The 24,767-nt window shown below is 51.7% G+C and overlaps 1 protein-coding gene across 2 annotated transcripts in view; it reads left to right on the top strand.

Moving 5' to 3' along the window:
- Positions 1–24,767, top strand: part of EPHB1 (EPH receptor B1) — an 86,003-nt gene that overhangs the window by 20,605 nt on the left and 40,631 nt on the right. For both annotated transcript variants that reach the window (XM_074877983.1, XM_074877984.1), the window contains exons 2-3: positions 5,704–5,768; positions 10,042–10,723. In XM_074877983.1, coding sequence (XP_074734084.1) covers positions 5,704–5,768; positions 10,042–10,723 — 747 coding nt within the window. The remainder of the gene's footprint in view (positions 1–5,703; positions 5,769–10,041; positions 10,724–24,767) is intronic.

Genomic DNA, 24,767 nt, shown 5'->3' on the forward strand with positions numbered 1-24,767 from the left:
AGTGCTCTCAGGAAACTGTTAAGAAGAGAAGCGCTTATCAAAGGGGAGAGGCCGATCCCACTCTTACCCTGCCCGCCTCTCCAGTGCCGTAATTAAACCGTCTGGGAGATGTCAGGGTGTTCATGCTGCGCAGCCACCGGCTCCTTCACGGCATGAGGGGCGAGCAGTGGTGCTCCCTCCCAGTTAGGAGCAGGAGCCAGGCGGGGAGTCCTCCTGCAGAAGAGACTTTGGGTGGGATGTGCGCCCAGCAGCTCGCCACCTTGTTCCCTGCAGCAGAGCTGCACGGCTGTTGTGTTCCTGCTGTTTCCCAGCTTAGTCCGAAGTTCAGGATATACTGAAACCTTGCACGGGCAAACCTGGACTGTGTCTGTGCGATGTTGTGGTCAGGAGCATGGTCATGGAGAGCAGCCTGAAATTACTCAGGCAACTTCCTGGTGTGTGCTTCAACCCCTTCATCTCTGGGGAATAGTGAGAATTAAATCCAGATTATTCCTCTGGCACCTGTGGGACTTTCTTTCCATTGACATCGAGAGGTGTGATGCAAACCACAAGCGTACAGGTAGCGGTGGTGAAAGCCTTAATGCAATCTGGGCTCGGCTTGAAGTCACGACAACCACGGGAAGGCAGAGCTCGTGGCATCATAGCAGTTAATGTTATTTAGCACTAGTCTTTGTAATAAAGCGTCTTGGCTCTGTTTCTCTATTGTTCCCTTTCTCTGGTAATGTCACCAAACTTGGACAGAAGCTTCCCAAGCTGTGCATTTGCCTTGGGCTGATTTTGCTGAAGCTCTCAGGAGAGAAAGAGGGGGCAGAAAGAAAGCTTGGCGTTGATGAGAATGAAATAGAGGGGAAAATACTTATGGAAAAAAGTCTTGCTGTTGTTCCCCTTCAGAAAGTCATGCTATGGGGCTGGGACTGCCCACGGGATGTGCCCTGGGGCTGGACCATGCACTGACCCCATCAGCACTTGCTTTGTGCTCTGTGAGGGCACATCAGGATGAGTCTCCGCAGATCCCACCCGTGGAGCATCCTCTCTCTCCAGATCCCGGAGCCGAGCCCCGCACAGCCCTGCGCACCCTGCCCCTCGCTCGACAGCTGCCCGCCCGGCTCCCCTCTCCCTCCGAAGGTTCAGCTATTGACATGCACCTCTCTGCTCCCCACGCATCTCGGGGGGCTTATTTCCAGCAGCTGGCATCCTTTCCAAATCTCCCTCTACCATCTGTTGTTATCAAGCCTCCTCTCTTCTTATTTTGCTTAATTTCTATCTTTTTTCCTCTTGGTTGTCTTAGACGTGCCTGCGTCTCTTTGCATATGCCCAAGCATTTGCTTTCGAGTGCCTTAGGCTGGCTCCTGCCGTTATCTCCTTGCAGGAGCGAGAGCTGCTGCTTCTTGCTTCAGGAGAGGGACCATGTCCCCGAGGCATCTATTGAGGAGTGCAGCACTTGTATAACTTTCTTCGTGGCCTCCCCGAGCAGAAAATTTGTCGTCTTATCTCTTTCTTTCCAGATGGCAATCAAAACGCGATCAGGTTGTGTTGGCCTCCTTGCCTCCATCTCTCTCTGCCTGTAGCCAGACCCTGCTCCCTGCCAGGGAGAAGTCACACCTTCTCATGGTGGGACTCAGCAGGAGCCCTCCACACTGGGGAGGTCTGAAATACGGGTTCAGGGTGGTGGTTTCAGGAAATAAACTCAGCTTGGTTTCGGGCTGGTTCAGAAGGGTGTTCCTGGAAGAGGCTTAAATTCTATCGGGAAGGGTTGTTGGCAAGACAGCATCAGCTGGTGTGAAAAGAAGGCTCCCGTGCTGCTATGCTCCATGCCTGGCTGCGCTCACCCTAAATTTCTTATTTTCCTCCTGCTGCTTGAATGATGCCAGCCCACCCTTCGCTCCCCTGAGGTGCAGCTTTTCCCACCGCGGGCATCGGCTTTGGCCACATCTCTCACCGGTTTGCCCGAGAGGGGGCGGGGAGTCCGGGACGGCAGCGAATCCTCCCTGCCTGGATCGCGCGAGTGCCATCACAGATGGATGCACTGCTCGGCGGTGAGGATGCTGGTGCATTCTAATTGCTGGCATCTTTACTCGTTACGAGTGTAATTGTGAGTAGACGTTTGTTTTTGTATTGATAATTAGGGACTGGAACAGATGGTGAAGGCTTAGTTTAAAGTAATGTGTCCATTAAAGAAAATCTACTGTATACAGCTGAAGATTCTTCATTCTAAGAGAGCTCAGCTCTCCAGAGCAGAGCTCATCTTCTCCCTAACGAGGGCTTCAGCCTTTACAGCCTGGTCAGCTGCCTTTGGTGGAGGCTCAGGTCTGGAAGACTTCTCCAAGCGAGTGTGTCGAGCTCCCTCCCGGGCAGAGCATCCCCTGGGCATCGGCTGTGCCCACGCGCGGGTGCTCAGGTGCGGGAGGTGCCCTGTTGGGCACCGAGCCTGTCTGCTGGCACGCTGGAGGTGCGGGGGCTGGCTGATGCGGGTGAACAGGCGGCACGGGGTTCACCTGACGTGGCTAGTGGTGCCGTGCTTGAGATAGGAGGCACGGGGAGATGATGTACCCTTGCGCTGACACCCCCCGGGATGGGTGTTTAATTAATACCCAGTGCCAAAGAACGAGGAGTGCTCCTCTCAGCAGGATGAGGCAGAAGGGAGGAGAGGTGCAAGGGGTCTGTGCAGCTCTTCCGCTGATTAATGATGCTCAGGCACAGGTCTGCAGTAATCCCCTCATTAGCAGGCAGAGCAAAGGGATTTTTTTACTTCCTGTCCCTCCTCTACCCGCTCCCAAGTAATGGATGGCCAGGGGGTGATCCCTGTGTCCCCCCCAAACGGTGGTGATATTTTGCAGCCCAGAGATGGAGATGGAAGTGCTGGGAGCCCCACCTTGTCCCCCTTTTCTCTGCCGAGGACTGGGCGCAAGAGGCACCAGTGTCTGCAAAACCCGCCCCGCTGAAGGAGGGAGCTCCGCAGCCTGAGCGGCCTGTCCACAAACGTCCCTGTGGGGTTTCCCCCAGGGTCACAGTGTCACTTGTATGTCCCAGAAAATGAATTAAAATCCAAGATATCCTGCAAGAGGAAATAGCAGAGGTCAATGGGAAGTTGCTCAACTGAGTCCTTCTGGTGCCAGTACCTCTGCAGTCACGGGGTTTGGGTGAGCTCAGCAGGAATTTGAGCTGAAAGGGCGGGGGGGGTGTGTGTTTAACCATTTTGTTTTATTTTATTTTAAAAAGCAGCCCACAAACCAGCCAAACTATTTTGCTGGGTTATGGATCTTCTTGTATATGGCAGTGTCCTTGGGAGTCAGGGCAGGATCTGAGCAGGAGGTGGTCTATAGAGGGTCAGGCTTTCAGCGGTGGCTCTCGGCCCTCTTTTTCCTTTAGTTTGCAATTGCTTTAGAAACGTGGAGCTGTTGAAGTGCAAGTTATGCATCTGTGATGGAAACTGCGAGCATGACCTCCCTGGCCACAGGCCACGCAGTCCCCTTAGGACTCCGGAAACCTCCAAAGTGAAAGCTTCTCTGTGGTTCTTTTCAATTTATTCATTTAGTTAGTTAGTTATTTTGAAGCCTCCTGCTTCGGGAGCTGCTACGTGCCCTGCTGGCATTGCTGCTGTGCATTCCTACTTTCTTTGCAAAACGTGGAGCCTTTTGGGAGGAACAGAAGAGGAGGGAAGGGGTGAGATTTTGTGAGGGAGCTGTCGGGAGGGATCCTGGTGGATGTCACCTTGGAGCAGAGCCGGTCCTCGCGTGCTACTGTCCTGCACTGCAGCTGTACTTTATCAAAAGTACATTCCTCTGTCATCACCCCACTGAAAAAAAAAACCATCAACTAACAGAACACCCGGGGAAGGAAGCTGTAAGTGCATGGAACAGGAAGGGAGATGATGGAGAGAAAATTCTTTTTGAATAAACCCTTGCAAGAAGTGCCTTTACTGTAACAGAGTGTGTCCTTATTTACTGCAGAGGGTGGGTGTGCCGGGTCGGGTCCCAGCCCGGCCACGCTCCCTGCGTCACCTTGGGCTCCCCTGCCTCAGTTTCCCCTGCGTGGCAGAAGGTCGCCCTGTTTACTGTGGGGAAAAACACCAATTTTATGGGCCTTCAGAGCATCCCTCCCTGCGTAGCCCTGCTGGGAGGGGGGACTGCGAGGTGTTTGCATGGCCTTTTGCATCCGTTTATGCAGAGGCATGTCTGCCTGCTTATTTGAAGGGCCCCAGCGAGGATTAATGACTGCTTAACGAGACGTGGGGCTGTTTGTGAGGGAAGGAAGGCAGAGGGCAGTGGGAGCAGAAACTCAGTGCAGCGGGATTTGAAGCCTCCCTGGCAGTGCCACAGCAGCATCCTGGGACCAGTTAGAGGGGCTGAAGCTTTGCAAGCTCCCAAGCACCTTTTCACTCCATCTTTTGGGGGGGTTGCCTTGCTCTCCCTGCCTCCATGGCCCTGCTCACCTCTGGGAGCCAGGCTGGGTCAGCAGCTCTGACAGGGATTTTGGGAGCGGGGAGCATTTATCACTGGCGGCAGGGTGGGGAGTTCCCGGTCACGCTTCTCCGGTTTCTCATCCCGGGGCAGCCGGCAAAGGGAGGGCTGGGAAGATTAATAGGAGTCTCGTTTCCCGCTTGCAATTGCTGGAGCAGGCGTGGAGAGATTAAAAGCAGCAGGCCAGCAGCAGTTCATATTCCTGGGCTGATTTTTATTTCCTGACCTGTATTTCTCTGGCTGCACCCCTTTTCCTGGAGCTGCAAAGCTGCTGTGAGTACCTGGGACCATGGAGGAAAGGGGAGGGTTGGGGGATGTTCAGCTACGCCAGCCACCGGCGGTGCATCTCCTCCTCCTCCCATTTGGTCGAGACACAGGAATCGAGGAAATTAATCTGCATGTCTGCTTGCTGCAAACAAATAAATAAAACCTGGAGGATTTTTCCCATCTGTTTCTATATGTTGTTGCTCTCACTATTATTCTTGTTGTGTTTTGGTGGGGTTTTTTTAAAAGAATAAAAGTAGGGAAATGGCAGCTGTATTGCAGCTTTTAAATATTCCCCACCAAATCAAAAGACCCCCAGCAGAGGAACAGCGCTCCAACAATGTGATTTTTATTTGTGTATTTGCAGTCACTCTGACAACTAATAAGTGTGTGCAGCGACAACTTGGGGCACCCGACAGATGCGGTGCATAAAAGGGGATGTCCAGCGTTGTGGAGCGAAGCAAGTAGCTGTGAGCGAGTCGGATGGGACCTGTTGAAAAGCCAGTATGGAGGCGCTGGAGGAGAGCTGGGCTCTGCCCGCAGTGGGAGACTTTCCTGCAACCTCTTGCTGCTTCCATGGTGTTAATACAAACTCACTGCTAGGGTTTAGACAGGGCTTTGTATGTGCATGTAATGACTCCACAAAATGCAGCACGCTTCTTAATTTTTTAAGGTTTTTTTAGTTGGTAACGCTATTTTCCTTTTCTAGGCTTAGAAGGGTCAGAGATGGCAGTGTGGGCTGGGCTCAGGCCATGACTTTTTGCAAAGAGTCTTGTCCTGCACCGTTTGCTCCGGAGTGAAGCTGCCCATAGTTCATTAGATGTATTAGGGCACCTGCTGGTTTATTTCTGAGCAGCTCCAAGGGTCAGATGTATGCTCCGTGAAAGCAACCGTATGTTTTTCTGTGGCTCTGTGCTCATAATGTCATTGAAAACTTTGGGAGTAACTAGTTTGCTTTCCTTTTCTTGTATTTTCTCAGAAACTTTGATGGATACGCGGACGGCGACGGCCGAGCTGGGCTGGACCGCCAACCCTCCTTCGGGGGTAAGTGCCCCTTGCCCAGCTGATCCTTACGTGATCTCATGGGGTTCATGCTATTTATCTTAAAATGCTGGTGGGAAGCTGGGGGAGTTGCAGGGGGAGCAGTGGTGCCCCATTGGGTTGGTGTGGGGTGACCAGGGCATTGCTGTGCTAAGCTGTATGGCTGGTCCGGGGCTGAGTGTCCCTTCCCTGAACCGGTCTTGGGGTCTCAGCGAAGATGGAGCTTTTCTCCATCCTCATGCTCTCTCCTCCCCTGTCTGTCCTTCTCTCAGGTGAAGGGTCTGGCCCTGCACTGCTCTGCATCCCCCTGCTCGCTTGTGCCTTCCCTCTCCCTGTGCCAAAAGGCTTGTAATTAGGAAACATTAGCAGGCTCAAAACAGCTTTCATACCTGGAACATCATCCGTAATTGCACTCGGCAGTGCTCTTCCCTGGCTATTAATGTCACTTTTATGAAGTAATGAGGAACAAAACGCCCTGAGGCACTTAAAACATCTTTTTTATATAATACGAGCCTTTGAGGAATGGAAGCATAAAATAACCTGACTCACATTCCCCTGGCAGAGAAAGTGAGAGACGAGCAGGGGGGGAGAGGAGTGGCGGTGGGAGGGGACACAAGAGTTGATGGATGGACATCATGGTGGGACAGGCAGCCGTTCGGGCAGGGACGGGTATAGCAGCAGGGTCAGTCCCCTGGGCCTCCAGGACCAAAGGAGAAGGGATGCCAGCCTGTGTCTTTGTTAGGGTGTGACTGGCTTGGCCTGGTGCCCAAAAGAAATGAGGTTGCACACCATCACCAAAGCTGAACCACACATGCAGTGGGCACAAAATCCTCTCCAGGCATGTCAGAGGCCCTTGAAACATGGGGCTTTGCCACTGAATTGCTTTGGAAAAAATCTGGGCCCAGATAAATTGCTAGCAAAATGCAGGGGGGCTGCACGCAGGTGATGGAGATGGGATATAAATAGCTGCCTGCAGCTGCTATCGCTGAAAGCCTGTGCAAGGCAGGCAGGGAGCTTGTGTTGAAAGGCACGGCCGTCTCACCCTCTGCGGAACAGCAGAGTGAAGCCTCTCCCCAGCCCACATCCCTGTGTCCCTCTGTGCACACCCCTGCATCCATCCAACTCTTGCTCCTCTGAGGGTCACTGTTCTCCTTTACAGAAGCGTATATTAGATATTCCACAAAGTATTTTAAAATACCGAGTCCTTTATTTAAAAGACTGTCTGTGGCGTGTGTTGGAGAGTGTGACTTCCCCTGTGAAGTCCCCTCGCTCGTTGACTGGGCTTTTCTTTGTAGCATCAGGTGCTTTGCTGGGTGGATGCAGAGCATCTTCAGGTGTATTTTGGATGCCTGGAGTGAACCCCCTGTAGGTATCATGTCCCAGCTGAGGCAGGTTTTGGAGTAGGTTGGATGCCAGTGAAAATAAGCAATATTTTCCTCTCGCTCCAGGCATGCCCTAGTCTTTATGAGCTGCCTGGTTACAGCACTAAGTTTTGGGGTTTGTCCTGTTTAATAGTTCACAACAAATATTTGAAGGCAGATTTGTGCTGCGTCTTGGCTTGTCCAGAGGAAATGGCCAGTATTTGGGTGAGGCTTGTCCAGAGTGTGGATACCAGGAAGGGTTTGCAGACCGTGACCCATCCAAGCAGCCTGGCGTAGAGATGCTAAGCTACACATGGGGATTTCTTCTTGGGTTAGAGTCAGTGAAGACCCCAAATTTAGTCAGTCTTTTCTTGTTTTCAGTCTTCAATTCCCAAAAGCAGCCACCCTAGGGCTGTGCTATTTCTTTTTCAGCCCAGATTGCTGAAAGCCAGGGTAAGAAACTAGAAGCTTCCCTTCTGCCCTGCGTTCCTCCATCCAAAAAAATGACTATGCACTGGCAGCCTTGCTTTGGGGCTTAGCAACAAGCAGTAGCACCACGGGAACAAGCTAAGGGAGGAACCAGAGAGGGAAGCAAAGAAACAAGAGCAGCAGCCATCTATAAATGGGACCTTCCTGCTCCTTGGTGCAGGAGGGAGGAGACAGGGGAATGGGAGAGGGGCTCCTGGCTGCTGCTGGGGCGTCAGCTCCTACTCCCAGGCTCCACTTACCTCTTGGGTCTGGAGGTATCGGATTTGATGAACCACCTCTCCTGATCCTGGGGCTCTGTTCAGGCTTTGGGTCCCTTTGGGTGGTGACATCCCCTTGAGCTCCGGGAGTGACTGTTCAGCCTGGCTCACAGCTGTGCCTGGGGCTTGGGGGGGCTGTTGACATTAATGCTGGGACATGGATGCAGGGGCTGTGGTGGGACATGGGCTCTCCTCCTGCTCTCCCTGAATCTCAGTGGAGATGGAGAAGAACATTGTCTTAATCCCCAGCTCCCTGTGAATTATTTAGCGGGATCTCATCAAAATGATGCATTTGTTGCTATTAGAGCATCGATGGCAGCATCTGCTGGCACCGTGGGTCTTTGCAACCACGGGGACCTGCTGCTCTTCAGTGCCCGGTTGCAAGAGCGCTCAACCCAAGGGAGGCCCAAGGGAGCATCAGGATCCAGCCCCAAACCCTCATGAGGGTTTTCCAAGTGGCATTTGATGTCATTCCCAGCTGCAGGCAGCCCTGTATGCTGGGTGCCTGAAGTGCAGTGGGATCCATTGACAGGTTTTGGCTCTGAGTTTTGAGGCTCTGTTTGCATACCCTCTCCTCCCCTCCCCCCCCCCCCCCCCTCAAAAAATAAGCAGCAAAGCACAGGGGATGCTTGGTAGAAGGAGCTGGTGCAAGAGCCGACTCCCTGGTGGGCACAGTGAATAAAAGGATAGCAGGTCAGATCCCCTCCTGTGCAGCTGACGGGGGTGCAGGAGCTGGCAGGTGGGATGAAGAGGAGGATTCCTGCAGCAAAGAGCAGAGCAGTGGAGCTGGTGTTACGCTGGCGGGCAAGCGCTGGAAGAGAGCTCGTTGTCTGGTGTTAATTGGATGACAGGACTGTAATGCAAAGCCCAGGTGGGAAACAATGCCAACCCCCTTGGTCGGGGAGAACCTTGCGGCTTTCTCATGTGTCTGGTAGTGAAAGGGCATTAAATCTGCACATCTTGTCCAGGGTGGTGAGGGGTTTTTGCAGTGCTTTTGTGGTGTGGGATGAGAAGGGAGAGCGCTCAGCTGGATGCGTGAGGTTTTATTGCTGGTTTGGTAAACATTGCTTAACAACAATGTGCAACCTTGAGCTGTGATCTTTGCTTAAACTTAATGGAGCCGAGTAGGTGGACCTGGGAGTAAACATTCTGCTGTGCTTGTTGGCAGTGTGTAGACGACCCTGCTTTGAAAACAAAATTAAAACCTGCGATTTTTTACATCAGGGCTGTGGTTGACAAGGGAGAAGCTTGGGGAGCTGGTAAGGAACGTGGTTATTTAATGGAAAACGCAAGAGGGCAAAATCTGTAAGGTTGCAGGGTTGGTCGTGGTGCATCAGCTCTTTGGGAAGACTCAATGTGACAGGGCAGGTTGGCATCAACTGTCTGCTGTTGTGCCCCCACGTAAGCGCAAACACGAGCGAGTGCTGCTATAGCGTTGCTCCTGGAAATTACGCATGATATTCAGAGTGCTGCTTAAAGATTGCCATATGAATAATGCTGTTATGAGGAGACTGTAAACATGGATTAGTTAAAATGAATGGATTATGAGGTTGTAAATCTGTCTGTAGGACTCTAATGCCATCATAGACTATTCACAGTTTGCCGCTGTCCCTTAATTGAAATTGTAGCCTGGATTATATTAATGCCCTTCTATAAATCGAATTGCAAATCTATATTCTCTCTCTCCGTGGTGGTAATGTTTTATTTAGTTAGTTTTCTTTGCCGGGGGAAATGATCCCATCGTGCTGAGAGCCTGGGGTCAGGCTCGCTCTCCATCCTACGTGCTGACTTGGACTTTAATGAAGCTGTAGCCTCATGTGCTGCTTTACCTCCTGCCTCCAAGTGTCTGAACCATCTTTCTTTCCATTTTTACGTCTTCTCAGGGCAGCTAAGGCAGTTGCCTGCATTTTAGCATCAGCAGGGAGCAACGGGGAGAGGCATGCAGGGGTAAGAGGCTGAGGATTTCTTCTGGTGCTGGCCCAGGCGGTGTTTCTGCATGTGCATCACGTCATGTGTCCACGACTGCATTCCTAGTGCCCTTTGGGGCTTTGGGATTCTCCTTCCAGCCCTGTCCTGCCCCACGCAGGGTGAGCGGCACCTCTGCGGCTCATGGGCTACCACTGGTCCCTCTGCTTCCCTCTCATCACTTCTCCCTTCTCCTTTCTGCAGTGGGAAGAAGTCAGTGGCTACGACGAAAACCTCAACACCATCCGTACGTACCAGGTGTGCAACGTCTTCGAGCCCAACCAGAACAACTGGCTCCTCACCACGTTCATCAACCGGCGTGGAGCTCACCGCATCTACACCGAGATGCGCTTCACTGTGCGGGACTGCAGCAGCCTCCCCAATGTCCCTGGCTCCTGCAAGGAGACCTTCAACCTCTATTACTACGAGACAGACTCTGTCATTGCCACCAAGAAGTCTGCCTTCTGGACGGAGGCACCCTACCTCAAAGTGGACACCATTGCTGCTGACGAGAGCTTCTCCCAGGTGGACTTTGGTGGCAGGTTGATGAAGGTGAACACAGAAGTGAGAAGTTTCGGGCCCCTGACCCGCAATGGCTTTTACCTGGCTTTCCAGGACTATGGGGCTTGTATGTCTCTGCTGTCCGTCAGGGTCTTCTTCAAGAAGTGCCCCAGTGTGGTGCAGAACTTTGCCATCTTCCCAGAGACGATGACGGGTGCGGAGAGCACCTCTCTAGTGACTGCCCGTGGCACCTGCATCCCCAACGCCGAGGAGGTGGATGTGCCCATCAAACTGTACTGCAACGGGGATGGGGAGTGGATGGTCCCCATCGGCCGCTGTACGTGCAAGGCTGGTTACGAGCCAGAGAACAATGTGGCTTGCAAAGGTAAGGTTGGCCTTGGGTAACAAGGCGCTTTTATTACTTTTAAGCTTTGCTTAAGAAAATGTTTGTCCCCAAACAAGCTGTTGTAGGCAACGTCTGTTGTGAAATCGGCTCCGCACCGTTTACCTGCCCTGGTGCGGTTTTGCTCCAGGGACCAGGCAGGGATTTGGGAGCAGTGATCAACCTGCAGCTTCTCGGCACGGTCCGGTCGGCAGCCAGACTTGGCGAGCAGCGTGGCGAGGATGTGGGTGCCGGTGCATCTGCTGCCACAAGCCCGCTGGAAGCTGCCTCTGTGATCTGCTGCCTTCAAAGTGCTGTGTGGGCTGGTACTCGCCGGCTGAGCCCCTTTCATCTGCCTCGTTATTTCCCCAGCAAAGCTGCGGGAGCCGGGCAGCCGCCATCGGGCCCGACTGCAGCGAAGCCGCCCTGATTCTTGGCATTAATTGGAATTTTTTTTGCGTTTTTTTTTGGGTTCCCCCAGCCACGCCGCCAGCATGCTGCTGCCTGCTGGAGTCCTCCACAGCGCAGGGTTATAAATATGGAAATAACGCTCACCGCTTTTCATCTCCGTTCGCCATTCTGGTGAATATTTCCCAAATAACGGAGCATATTTTTTTTTTCTATTGGCTTTACTTGCTGGCCCTTTCTTCTCCTCTCTTAAATTAAGGTGTTGTTTTTGTATGCTGCTTGGAAGGAGGGAAGAGGAAAGAGCTTTCTGCATGAGAAGCTAACCCTGTTTTGTCAGCACTTTCCAAATAGCTTCTAGAAGGTGGGCACCACCAGGTCAAGGAAGGGTTGGGAAGAAGGAGAAGGACAAAGGCAGGTGTCACAGTGCTTTAGGGCTGGTTTTGGGGAAAGGGGTGACAGGAGGAGGTCTGACTTGGACCTCTTTTGATGCAGGTGGCAGCACATGTAGCGCCAGGCTTGGCTGTGATGCTCCTTGGAATGGCCACCACGGTATTTCTTCTCCACCCCTGTAACTCTGGGTGTATGAAAACGGCAAAGCTAGGATTCAAGCTATGGAGAAACTTGTTTGTTTGTTTGCTTTAAACCTGGGAGCTTGTGTAGTTTTTCACTGTGAAAATCCACCTTCCTGCCTGGCCAAGGTGGGGACAGCGATGCCTTCCCGTGCCAGGACTCCAAAAACTGGGAAACCACCAGAGTCTGTGCGCTCGCGCCTTGCTTTCACATTGAGCAGCGTCGCCAGTGGATTCCTTTGAGTTTCGCGGGTGACACTGAGCGTGGTTTTGTTCCCACCAGGAGATGGTCTGTTCCTTTGAGGAGTTGAAGCGCTCCACTGGAGGGGGGGCTCTTTGCAAACCGGAGCATTTCTGGCAAGATGTTCCTCTGCTATTGAATAAACAAACAAAGAGCACACATGGTTTTATGGCAAAATGACATTTTCTCATCATGCAAAAATAAATACTAATTTTAGCTGAAGACTGGAATTGGGAAATAATGTCATTTTGACAGAAATGTAGGAAAACAATGATAATGTAAAACTGCTGCAGGTTTTGGTGGTGTTGACCTTTCTATCCACCACCAGCTGGGGAGGTGGAGGAGGCTGAGGTCTTGAGTGCCTCTAAACCCCTGGGAGGAGTGTGCTGCACCTACCCAGTGCTTGTAGTTTGGATCAGGGCAGAGGATGGAGGACAGCAAGACATGAGAGGCATGGAAGCAGATCTGCTCAGGGTGAGCATTAGACTCATCTCCATGGTGTTTTTTATTTCCTTTTCTTGCACAAACCCCAGAATGGTCATGACATTTTCATGCTGTTGAAGCTGCACCAAGCAGACCCCCGTGAACTGGGCTTTTGCTGAGTTTTCTGTGCCACAGCATCTGTCTCCAGCTGTGCTCCCACTCCTGATGGCAGTGCTGATGCCAAAGGGGAAACCCCTCGTGCTGCCCAAGTGTGGGCTCTGCCGAGCTCCAGGCCAGTGTTTTGCCTTTGTGTGGGGAGCATGCTTTGCATTCAGGCTTCTTGAGGGGAAAATTCAGGATCCTGACAGGTTGAACGGGGTAGAAATGTCCTCATGGGTCGGCCAGCAGCATTTGGGATCCTGAAAAGCACCGAAGTACACTGTGGGCGCAGACCAAGCAGGTGGTTAAATGGCACGAAGCACATGTGTGGTGATGGGACCATACTTTTTTGATGATCCCATGGGCGCTGTTAGGTGCTGGTACAATGCTGTCTCCAGAGCAGAGCTCAAATAACTCCCCCTCTCCCAATCCTTTAAGGGTATTTCTCAGTTCCCGTGTCAGGGAGACAGACGAAAGGCTGGGATGGTGAGCGGGATCTGCATGTTTGTAGGTCCTGCTCAATGCTGCTGAGGAACACAAAACCCATAAACCTGCCAGGCCCTCCTAGAAGTTCACTAAAACCAGCCCTAAAAGCCTGAGCCAGGACTTACATTACGACTGTTGGAAAATCAACTGTATTTGAGTAAAAATCTGACCTTGGGTTGGACTCTGGCTTGTTGGTAGCTGACATGGCTCTGAAGCTCCTCCTTGTATCCCCATGGACCTTGGAGACCACAAGGGGAGACCTGAGCCCAGTGCTGCCCTTCCCAAAGGTGAGTGGGCAGAAGACAACGCATCACAAGGTTTAGAAATAATAATTTATCCGTTTTCTATTTGGCTCCATGCTCTTGAAGGGGTTCTATTCCCCTGCCTTGTTCACCTGCTGGGTTTGCCTTGCAGGGATGCTGCCAGGATCACACCCTGGCTCCTGGGAGGCACACGCTCCTGACATCTGCTCAAAGCCTTCATCAACCTGAGATGAGCTACTTAACAAGCCTGGGGGAACTGTCACCAAGGAAAAAAAACATAATAAAAAAAAAAAATTCCCTCAGTATTTTAAGGCTGAGAAAATGGGCTTAATTCTTCAGCGGTGGAACAAAAATAGGGTTGAATTGTTTAGCTCCCCCAGCCCTCTCTCATCCCTCCCACCCCCTGGGATAGAGGCTGTGCCTATCATGGGGCTATTAGACCGGAGCAGTTTCGTGCTGACAGCAGAGCTCGGGGCGCTGAGGGATTCATTAATACCAGCTTTTATCGGCACTTAGCCACTCGCGAAAGGCACAGGCAGAGCACAATCTTCACTGGGGGTATTTCGAGTCCCGAAGAGATTAGCGTTATGTTTTAGGGTCAGAGTGATGGGGGATCATTATCACCACAATGCTAAGATGGGGGTGGGAGGGAGAGAGATTTTCTTTATTGATCTGCCCCATTATTTGTTTCCATCCTGGGCTGGTTTGGGTTTGGCACAGACCTCCTGGCTGGTGCGAGGCTGCGTTGCTCTCAGCTGGGTGATGGCACGCCGTACCTGAAAACCTGGTGGAATTGCCTACCCCATCCTCTTCAGCACCTCGTGCCCGTGAGAGCTGTGGGTCAATGCGAAATGGAGGCTGTTATTGAATCCAAAATGAATAATTCATTTGGTGCAATAGCCCACGCTCTGTTCGGGTTGATATTAAATCCATTCGTCTTGCTCTGCCCTGTCCCTCAGCCTTGCTTTATGGCTTCCTTGCGTGGTCAAGGTGCAATGCATCATCGTGCTGGGGAGGAGGTGGGAGGAAAAGTGGGAGCGCGGATTGCTGGGAGGCTGGGGAAATTGTTCAAGACCTTGGATGAGCATGCTGAGTGGATTTTGCTTGAGGAAGATTGTTAAACCCTTTCTCTGCTGGTGTTTGACTCTGAAACCTAATGATGGCAAGTTAACCCCTCACTAGAATGATGGCAGTTGTGGGTGTCTCAGCTTTTATCCCTTTTGACTTTGAGGATGGGGCACTGTATTTTTGTCTGCTGGAATCATGCTGACTTTCTCTCTCACCTTCCCAGTACCAGGTGATAACTCAGTTAGTGGAGAAGCTGTCAAAGTAAAAAGTCTGGATCTAAGTCAGCTTTGTGCTTAATTTCTACTTTGTATTTATAAATCCAAGGAGAAGGGGTAAGAGAGCAGTCCTTCTGCTTCCCAGGCTTGTCTCGCTTTTGATTTACCCCTCCTGGCAGATTCCTGTCGTAGCGTGGTCGGGATCCTCCAAGCTGCCACGTCTCGGGATGATGAACCAAACTGCTTGCTGACAACAGCTGGAAATCTGAGCTAGCGGGGGTGGCAAAATTACAAAAATACCCAACCTCAAGATAAGAACAAAGCTGGGCTGTGATGCCTTCGGCGCAGAGGCTGCTCCTCGAGCATCCTTGCTCTTGGGCATCCCCAGCTTTCCACAAGGCAGCCAGTCCCCTGCCCCATCGGCGTCTGGGTCCCCCAGCCCTTCTTCAGTTGCTGACTGATGTGCCAGGCTGTGCTGAGCCTTTGCCAAAGCCGTGTGTGGGTTTATGTTTGTTGTCTTCATCCCTTTGGTTCCTTTCTCTGCTTGTTCTTCCCTCCTGCCTTGTGTGTGGAGGGCAGGATTTGGGAAAGGGGTAATAGGGGGGACACATCCCACCAGTTGAATGTCAAGGAGCGAGCAGCCCTGTGCCGGTCCCGCTATTAGCCTCCCCTCCTGCTGAGCAGCCCTGGTAATAATTATTGATTTCCTCTATTAATCCATCACAGAAGGCTGAAAACAATAGCAGAACATGGGATTTATAAAGTGATTTTTCAAAAAAATAATAATTATGAACATTTTGTAATTAGTAGTAGAATAATTTGCTAACACTTAAAACAAGGGAAACATCAAGTTTTCCCAGTCAGATTGTTGCTTGTGCTGTGGGTCTTTTTGGTCTCTCTGGCTGTGCCTTTGCCTGCCTTTTCCCTGTGCCATGGTCTGGCCTGGTGCCCCTGTACTGTGTTGGGGCACCCAGGAGAGGTTTTCTTGGGTGAGGAAGGTGATGGTTTTGTCCCATGGGGAACGGCAGCAAGGGAGGCTGTGGGTTGCCTCACCGTGTTGCGGGGACACGGAGTCCTGCGCCCCTGTGCCTTGGGGTGTACCCATCCCAGGGTGCTGCAGCTCTCTGCCCAGCCAGCCTGATGCCTAGGTCAGGGTGAGTACGCCAAGCACCACAGGGGCTGCAGAAAGGCCCTTTTTTGCTTTTTAGGGTGGTTTCATTTTTCTTTTTTTCCTCCATGCTGCTGGCCTATGTACTTCCCCATGTCTCGGAAGCATCTTTCCCAGACTCTGCCAACTCTGCTGCCTCTCACCTCCTTGCCTCTTCCTCTCTGGCATCGTATTCCAGCTTGCCCGACCCACCAGTGATCCCTTTTTGAATGCTTTCTCCTCTAAAACAAGAGGGGAAAATCAGAGGGAAAAAGAAGGTACTTTCCCTCCCCATCTCTCCTGCCTGCCCTTGGATTTGGTTTAGCAGAGCTGTGGCTTCCCAGCACACTGGGAAATGCATTCCTCTCCCTATCCCTGGTTTGGTGTCTGGGTGTTGCACCAGTTGGTGGTGAGGGTGGCAGGTGGAGGGTGCTCTGGTGTCCCCCGGGATGCGATGGCACTTCGCCCTGTCCCAGTCCCAGGGCAGGGTGCCTAATGGGGCTGGCAGCGTCCTGGAGTGAGGTAAGCGCATCGAGGGCTCGGCCGCCCGCAGAGACCCCCACCTGCAATCTTAAATAATTGAACTTAAAAACCATCAGTGCTTCCCTGAGGTCTTTCCTGGGGACCAGTACGAGGTCAACCAGTTTGTTTCAAAACCTTTCTGTCTCGGTCTGCACCCGTGGACACACGGTTGATGCACTGACAGGCAGCTTGGGTACGGGGGGGGGTCTCTGCGGCTGCAGCTGATGCTCATGATGCTTTAGGTGGCTTTGTGGGGAGAATGAATGTTTCTCTGCAGGTTTGGAAGTATGATTTCCAGCTTTTCTGCTGTTTAGCATCCCAAGGCAGGGTGGCTGGTTTCCTTCTCCTGTGCATTGCTGCGCCTCTGATCCCATGAGGCTTGGGTGCCTGGTAGACACTAACCATGAAAAAAAGCTGCTTTTAGACCAGAATGAGAGCATCTGCACAACCAGGGCACCTTCCACCCCTAGCAGCAGCGGAGGTGTCCAAGGGGTGTTTTCTTCTGCGTTTAGCTGAGCCACAAACCTCCGACTGCTCAAAATGGGCCTTTTCCTCGTGTTTTTTTTGTGTGGTTGTTTTTTTTGGGGGTGTTTTTTTTTTTTGGTTTTGGTTTTGGTTTTTTTGCACAATATCAAGTTTCCTGCCTGCTCTCCCATCCTTAGTCAGCCCAAGCTGCTCTCTCCAAGGCTGCGCAGCGCTGGGAAGCAGCAGCTCTCCCAGCTCTTCCCGAATCCGGGCGTTGATGCGGGAGGGATGGATGGAGGGATGCTCCCTTTGTTGCAGGGGCTTTGCCTGGCAGCGATCTCCCCGCTTCCACCGCTGGGTGGAACAGGCAGCCCAGTTTTACCACGGCCGTGTTGCGCAGGAGAAGCATTTGAATCGCCGGGCCTCCAACAAAAAAAGAAAAAAAAAAAAAAAAAGTGTGATTTTTCTTAAATTATGCCTTAATGAAGGCATCCATTAACCCCCGTAATAATTTCACAAAGAAAATGTCCAGGAAAACCTTGTTAAATTTTTTTTCTAATGAGTGTGATGGGTTTTAATGGAAGTCTTAATTAGACATTATTAACCAAAATGTTCTTCTGGTGGATTCAGGCCCTTTTCTTTCCCAGGGATGGGGAAGGACCATGTGTCCTGGCTGCTGCTAGCGGAGACACTTGGGCACCGCAGCCACTGCACTCTGGCTCTGTCCCCAAATTCTGAGCGGGGTCTGGGTCATCCCTGCAGTCCAGACCCCTCCAAAGGAGAAATGAAGGAGAAACCTGGAAAATATCCCAGGGAAGGTGTGAGTGGAGGCCAGGCAAGCATCAAGGGCTGGAGTGCCCTAGCCAGACATGGCCTCGGAGGGATTAGGGAATGGGCCCTGAGCTGTGAGGTGTGGCTTTATTTTTCTGCATATAATTTTTTTTTTCCTCCTCAAATTGTACTATGGCCCGTTTAGATATTTCCCCTCCCCATAATGAGAACTTTTGAGTGTAATATTGATTCCAGTTGTAAAAGAGGAAGAAAAATCCCCCCTTGATTTCCTCATCTCCGCCCCCCACCTCCCCGGGTCTTTTCATAAGCCTGTTTACAAATGGGGACATAAATCTGCTTCGGAGCCTGTGGCTTGTTAACGGTCCACCTAGGAAACTTTCTGCAGTAGTGGAAGTGCTTGGGGAAACTCATCTTTTTTGGGCATATCAGGGTACAAAGCTCTGTGTGTGCTTGCAGGGGCTGCTGTGGGCATGGATCCATGAGCATCCCTGTGGTGGCGGGACTGCAAAACCCACCCAGCTTTCCCAATCTCATCCGCTTACACCAGCCCAGGAGACCCGGCTCTCACCCCAGCATGTCGAAGGCCCTTCGCTCTCCGGCCGGAGCGGGGATTGTTCTCCTGGACAATGGGAGAGCCGTGAGGAAGTGCAGGATCCAGCCCACGTCCGGCACCCGCATTGTTCCCACCCTTGTTTGCAAACAGCCAGCACCTGGCAAATCCAGTGACTCAGCCTGGAGAGTTTTAAAGCCTTTCTCTACCTTTTTCCTTTTTAGTTTTTTTTTGTTTTTTTTTTTTTTATAAAGTCATGAGAGAGCTCTTTTGGGAATGGCTTCTGCTTGGTGCCATTTTGCTGCTGTTTGCTTGCAAGGGATGGGGATCTTGCCCATGTTCAGGGCTGCACCACACCACACAGCCCAAGGCAAGCTCTTTGAGAGCCAGCATCTCTCCCAGCTAGCTAGTAATAATAATTAAAATTTTAAAAAGTGGTCTTTTACCCCAGCTGGCTGATAATAATAATAATAATAATAATAATAATAATAATAATAATAATAATAATAATAATAATAATAATATTTTTTAAAGGATTTTTTTTACCCCAGCTGGCTAGTAATAATAATAAAATGTACTTTTTTTTCCCCCAAGTCATGAGATAACTCATCAGCACTCCCCTGTGCAGGGCATCGTTTGGGAGCTGTGCCCTGAGGCTGCAGTCAGGCTTTGCAGGTCTCTTGCAACCTCTGCTTTGGGAAATAGGACTTCGCTGATTATTTTTTTTTTTTTTTTAATTAAGTGAAAGACCCATCGCATAAACGCAAGCTGTGAAAAAGCCATGGACTAGGTGGAGCGAGTCACGCTGCTGCACCTCGCCTTGCTTTTCCCTGGCTGTTAGAGGAGTTTTGCGTGGGTTGGACTTGCCAGCCAGGGCCTGGGACACTGCAGGTATGTGCAGAGGAAGGATGGAGCCCACCAGGGTGAGCGAAAAAGAAAACTAATCAGCGCAGGTAACTGAGGTTTTAATTTTCTACCCTCTCCAAACCGCTGCGTCTGCTACCTGGGTTGTTCTGCACCCGGATGGTGACAAATGAAGCAGTGCCATGGGTGTTAGCTCTGAGTGTGTTAAAAGTGGTCATTTGTCACGCCCGGTGTCTTGTATCTCAGAGGATGCGTCAAGAGCAGGAGCACGGTGATTAAATCAAAGCATCGCTCGCGCACTTAAGCAAGGCTTTGGAGGAGGGCTGAGGAGCCATGGGAAAATCCATTCGTCTTCAGCCAGTGCAGCAGACTCACGGCCAAGAAATGATCCACGCCTTGTCTATCGGAGCATCAAACCAGACTAAATATTCAGTTGTGGGTGCCTGAAATTAAGATGTGCAAACCCACACGAGGAGGGAATGGATGTTCCCCCACTCTGAGCTCCCAGGGGAGCCTCACCCAGCAAGCAGCAACCAAGAAAATGTAATTAATAGCATGGGGTGGAACCACATCGCTTCTTTTTCGTGTTAAGCCCAGGAGTCATCTGCTTGTATGATATTTATTGTATGAAAATGACTTTTAGGAAGGAGAGAGCTGTGAGCTGGTCACCTTGGTGCTCTTGGTGTGGCTGCATCCTGCACGGTCATCACTGACCTCCGGGCAGCAGCATCCCCCTGAGCAGGGAGCAATGCCTGGGCTAATGCAGTCCTCATCTCGTCTCATCTCTTCCCTCCCTGGGGCCTCTCAGGGACGATGCTTGGGTTGGTGTGGGCAGAGTTTTGCCATCTCCTTGCTTTTTTTGGGTGAGAGTTGTGAAGTCCAGGGCACAGGGCTGTGTGCCATGCCAGAGGCAGAGAGCGCCAACCTCAGGTCTGGTTTCTGGGCTTTGCTGTCTAAAACTCATCTGTAAAAGCAGAGGTATCTTGGGGAATATACAAGGGGAATTTGGAATTGAATTTCTGCCCTAGCTTGACCGGCTTTCCTCTGCTGGGTCTGCAGCCAGGAGGGTGAATTGCCTGTAAGGTGAGACTTGATATCGACTTATTTTGATCTGATTTTTATTTTTAATTTTTTACTATATTATAGTACTTACCTGCATCCAGGTGGGATGTCACTGAGGCGCCTAAACCCAATCACTTGATAAACTTGCCCTGGGCATAGCTTTGGGATGGGTTGATGCACGCCAGCATGTGTGTCCCCTCCGTGGCGCAGAGGGAGCCGGTTGCCCTCCTTGGGAGCAGGGATTACTTTGATGCTTGTGGGTTTTGTGCTGTTGCGAAATGTGGGATTTGAAGGCTTGAAATGGTTCTGGGCATGGCAAAAAGGTTCTCTGGCTGGCTGGGTGCTGCTTGGGGGCTGTCATCTTCTGGCTAAACCCAAATCTCCTGGTTCTGCCACAGGTATCTGTTTCAGCGTGCCGGGTGAGCAGGGCCAGCGCTCGCAGCGAGACAGCAGTGCTGCGATGAGGGTGACAGGGTGAGACCTGGAGCTATCACAGACCTCCTGCCTCCACATTCAATCAGCTTGTGAGCTCTTAATCATGTATTATTATTTAAGACAACTTATTCTTAGAGAGCCCAAGGTGCAAATTATGTTTCACAGCTAAGAAAAGCTTCCAGAGCTGCCTACGTACTGTAAATCCCTGCAGTCTCGGGTGGCTTTGACTTATGTGTAACAGATGTTGAGGATGGAGGAGACTGCTTTTTTTTACCCGCTTGTTGCTACCACCAGCATGGGACACGGGTGGGGATTTCGGCAGGGAGAAGCTGGCTGTGCTCAGAGGTGGGGTTAGTGGGTGTTGTCCCACACTTCAGCTTTGGGCACCTCTCCTGTGGTGGCACAGTGCCAGTGAGTTCATGCCATTTGCAGAAGGTCCTTTCCCTAACTAGGAGCTTTTGAGCAGGTTGCCTGCCTGCCCGCTGCGGCATGGGGATGAGTCAGTGCAGGAATCATAAAATCATGGAATGGTTTGGCTGAAAGGGACCTTCAAAGCTCATCCTGTCCAACCCCCCTGATGCGGGCAGGGACATCTTTCACTAGGTCAGGTTGCTCAAAGCCCTAAACAACTTGATCTTGAGCACTTCCAGTGATGGGCCACTCACAACTTCTCTGGACAACCTGTTCCAGTCTCTCACCATCCTCATCATGAAAAAAGTTCTTCCTTATGTCCAACCTAAACCTACCCTTTTCCAGTTTAAAACCATTCCCCTTGTCCTGTCACTACAGGCCTTGGTAAAAAGTCTCTCTCCACCTTTCTTACAAGCCCCCTTTATATATTGAAAGGCCACAATAAGGTCTCCCTGCAGCCTTCTCTTCTCCAGGCTGAATAACCCCAACTCGCTCAGCTTTCTCCATAGCAGAGGTCTTCCAGCCCTCTGACCGTTTTCATGGCCCTCCTCTGGACCCACTCCAACAGGTCCATGTCTGTCTTGTACTGAGGACCCCAGAGCTGGAGGCAGTACTCCAGGTGGGGTCTCACGAGAGCAGAGTACAGGGCAGAATCCCCTCCCTCAACCTGCTGGCCATGTTTCTTGTGAGGCAGCCCAGGATACGGTTGGCTTTCTGGGCTGCAAGCGCATATTGCCAGCTCATGTCCACTTTGTCCACCAAGTCCTTCTCCCCAGGACTGCTCTCAATCCATTCATCCCCCAGTCTGTACTGATACTGGGGGTGACATCGACCCATGTGCAAGACCTTGCACTTGGCCTTGTTGAACTTCAGGGTTCACATAGGCCCACTGTTCAAGCCTGTTGAGGTCCCTCTGGATGGCATCACCTCTAGTGAATCAACTGCACCACTCAGCTTGGTGTCATCTGCAAACTTGCTGAGGAAGCACTCAATCTTATTATGTTGTCGATGAAGATATTGAATAGTACTGGTTCCAGTACAGACGCCTGAGGGGCACCACTCACTACTGGTTTCCACTTGGACATTGAGCTGTTGGAACGCCGCCTGCTCCAGCTCCAATTTGCTTGTCAGTGAGCTGCAGAGGATGAGGTACCGTAGCTTTCCAGCCTTGTGCTTCAGCCTGGAAACCCCTTTGAGCTGCTCCTTGCTCTGTCCAGCAATGCTGACAACCAACAATGACCTGATGGTAGTTATATTGGAGCCAAGTAGCGTTGCGTTATTGTAAGCTGTTGTCTGCTTTGAATCCTCCTTTGAACTCCTTGCAGGTTGGGGTCTCGGTTGGTTTGTGCTGCTTGACTCCAGTGGCTGCTGCTGTGGCTGCAGTATGTGGGGTCTCCAAAACACCAGCACTCCTACTGTGAGATGAACATCATCTCCACCTCCTCCCTTTGCTCTTGATCTGCAAGCTGGGCTCTGCCGTTGGGACCAAGCGTTTTTTGCAAGCCAGCCTCATGCAGGAAGAAGAGGGTGGAAATTTGGCCCTGGCCAAATTTTCCATTGGTGGGTACGATGCTGCAGGAGAACCTCAAAGGGTGAGGGCCATGAAAGGGGATCCAGCTGTTTTGTCTTCCTCACTGTCCCCTCTCCTCTGCCCCAGCACTGCAGCAATGGGCTGCCTGAGGAGCTCATCTGTTACTTTTGCCTTTTCATCTTTCCTCTCTTCCTATTTCTGTCTGGTAGTGAAGCCCCAGTGCCATGATGTCGCAATTTAAGCCCAGAGGGCAACTGAGCACCAGCAACTGCTCACTCCCTCCTTCCTCCTCAGGGATGGGAAGGAGGAAATAAAACAAAAGGCTTGGGAATCAAGATAAAGATAGGGAGGGATGGCCCACCAGTTATGGTCATGGGCAAAAGACAGACTCGATCAGGGAAGAAAAAAGAACATCAGTTTAATTTGAACACCACCACCACTTAATTTACCAATCAAACAGAGTAGGACAGTGAGAAATACAGCCATATCTTAAAAACACCTTCCCCCCACCCCTCCTTTCTTCCCGGGCTCAGCTTTGCTCCCGATTTCTCTCCCTCCTCCCCGCCAGCGACACAGAGGGGCAGGGGATGGGGGTTGCGGTCAGTTCACCACTCCTTGTTTCTGCCTCTCCTTCCTCCTCAGGGGCAGGACTCCCCACACTCTTCTTCTGCTCCAGCGTGGGGTCACCCTCACGGGAGACAGTCCTTCCTCCATGAACTTCCTCTGACGTGAGTCTTTCCCAGGGGCTGCAGCTCTGCCTGCACTGCTCCAGTATGGGTCCCTCCCAGCACCAGACTGCTCCAGCAGGGGCTGCCCTCAGAGTCCTCCTGGCCTTCTTCGGGCGCAGCCCCCTGCTCCGGTGTGGGGTCCTCCATGGGCTGCAGGTTGGCATCTGCTCCCCCGGTGACCTCCACGGGTGCAGGGCACAGCCTGTCCTCTCACCACGGGCTGCAGGGGCGTCTCTGCTCTGGCATACCTCCCCCCGCCTCCTCCTCCTTCCATCCACTGACCTCGATGCAGAGGTATCTCCCTCACAACTCCTCCACCTCTCAATTTCCCCTTCTTAAATACATTATCACAGAGGTGCAGCCACCGTTGCTGATTGTCTCGGCCTTGGCCAGAGGTGGGTGCGACCTGGAGCCAGGGGAGCTTCAAGAAGCTTCTCACAGGGGCCACTGCTGTAGCCCCCTCCCCTGCTACTAAAACCCCTCCACGCAAAAACCCAACACACATGAGAAAACATTTTTTTCCAAGATATTTCTTTTGTAGCAAATGCTGTCGGCCATTGCAGCACCCGGTGGCAGCTGGGCTCAGCTGCCAAGGGTTTGGGATGCTCCAGGGACCGGCTCTCCTGCTAACTAGTTTTTAAGCTCACCTGTGTGCGGAGAGAGGGAAATTGGGAAGGAAAGTTGTAATTTCTATGGTCCCCTGTGCTTTCCCATGCTGTTATATTGGGGGTGTTGGAAAGTTGGGATGAAGGTAGTGAGGTGGGAAAAGGGTACTTGGAACTGAGCAATCGGGGCAGGGAAGAGTTTAAGAATAGTGTGGAGAGTGGGAGCATGGATGTGGAAAAATAAATAAGTGGAAGAGAGAGAGGTAAAACTTTCAGAAATGGCTCTTTAGGTGTTTTCTGGCTCCAGGAGATTAGGGCTGGTAAGAGCCACTCACACAAGTCAATGGCAGCAGCCACCATTTAACTGCTTCGGGTGGGAAAGAAGGTGTTATTAAAAGAGGGAGAAATTGTACAAAATATATATGTGATACTCGTACATAGAAATAATATTAAATTGCACCCGACTATGGGAAATATGACTTGCTGCCAAAAATGCCACCCCCAGGGGTGGAAAGGGAGTGCTTTGCTCATGCCTGTGTGGGTTGATGGAGGCAGTTTACCAGGGGCCAGTGCCATGTGCAGGCAAGTAGATGTGAAGGCAGGAGCAGATGGTGCCTCTGGTCCCCTGGTCGGTGCTGTGTTTCTCTCTCCTCTCCTCTCCTCTCCTCTCCTCTCCTCTCCTCTCCTCTCCTCTCCTCTCCTCTCCTCTCCTCTCCTCTCCTCTCCTCTCCTCTCCTCTCCTCTCCTCTCCTCTCCTCTCCTCTCCTCTCCTCTCCTCTCCTCTCCTCTCCTCTCCCTCTCCCTCTCCCTCTCCCTCTCCCTCTCCCTCTCCCTCTCCCTCTCCCTCTCCCTCTCCCTCTCCCTCTCCCTCTCCCTCTCCCTCTCCCTCTCCCTCTCCCTCTCCCTCTCCCTCTCCCTCTCCCTCTCCCTCTCCCTCTCCCTCTCCCTCTCCTCGGTAAGAAGGCGCCTTTCCTCCAAGGAATAGTAATTATAGCTCATTCTGTTATAAATATTCATAGGGGAGCTCTCTTAATTACTTTTCTAATTAATTCCATGCATGGGGCTCTTGGGGTGGATGAGGGATGTGGGAGAGCAGTTGCGCT

The sequence above is a fragment of the Strix uralensis genome, chromosome 9 (genome assembly GCF_047716275.1).
Source record: "Strix uralensis isolate ZFMK-TIS-50842 chromosome 9, bStrUra1, whole genome shotgun sequence".
Classification (NCBI taxonomy): domain Eukaryota; kingdom Metazoa; phylum Chordata; class Aves; order Strigiformes; family Strigidae; genus Strix; species Strix uralensis.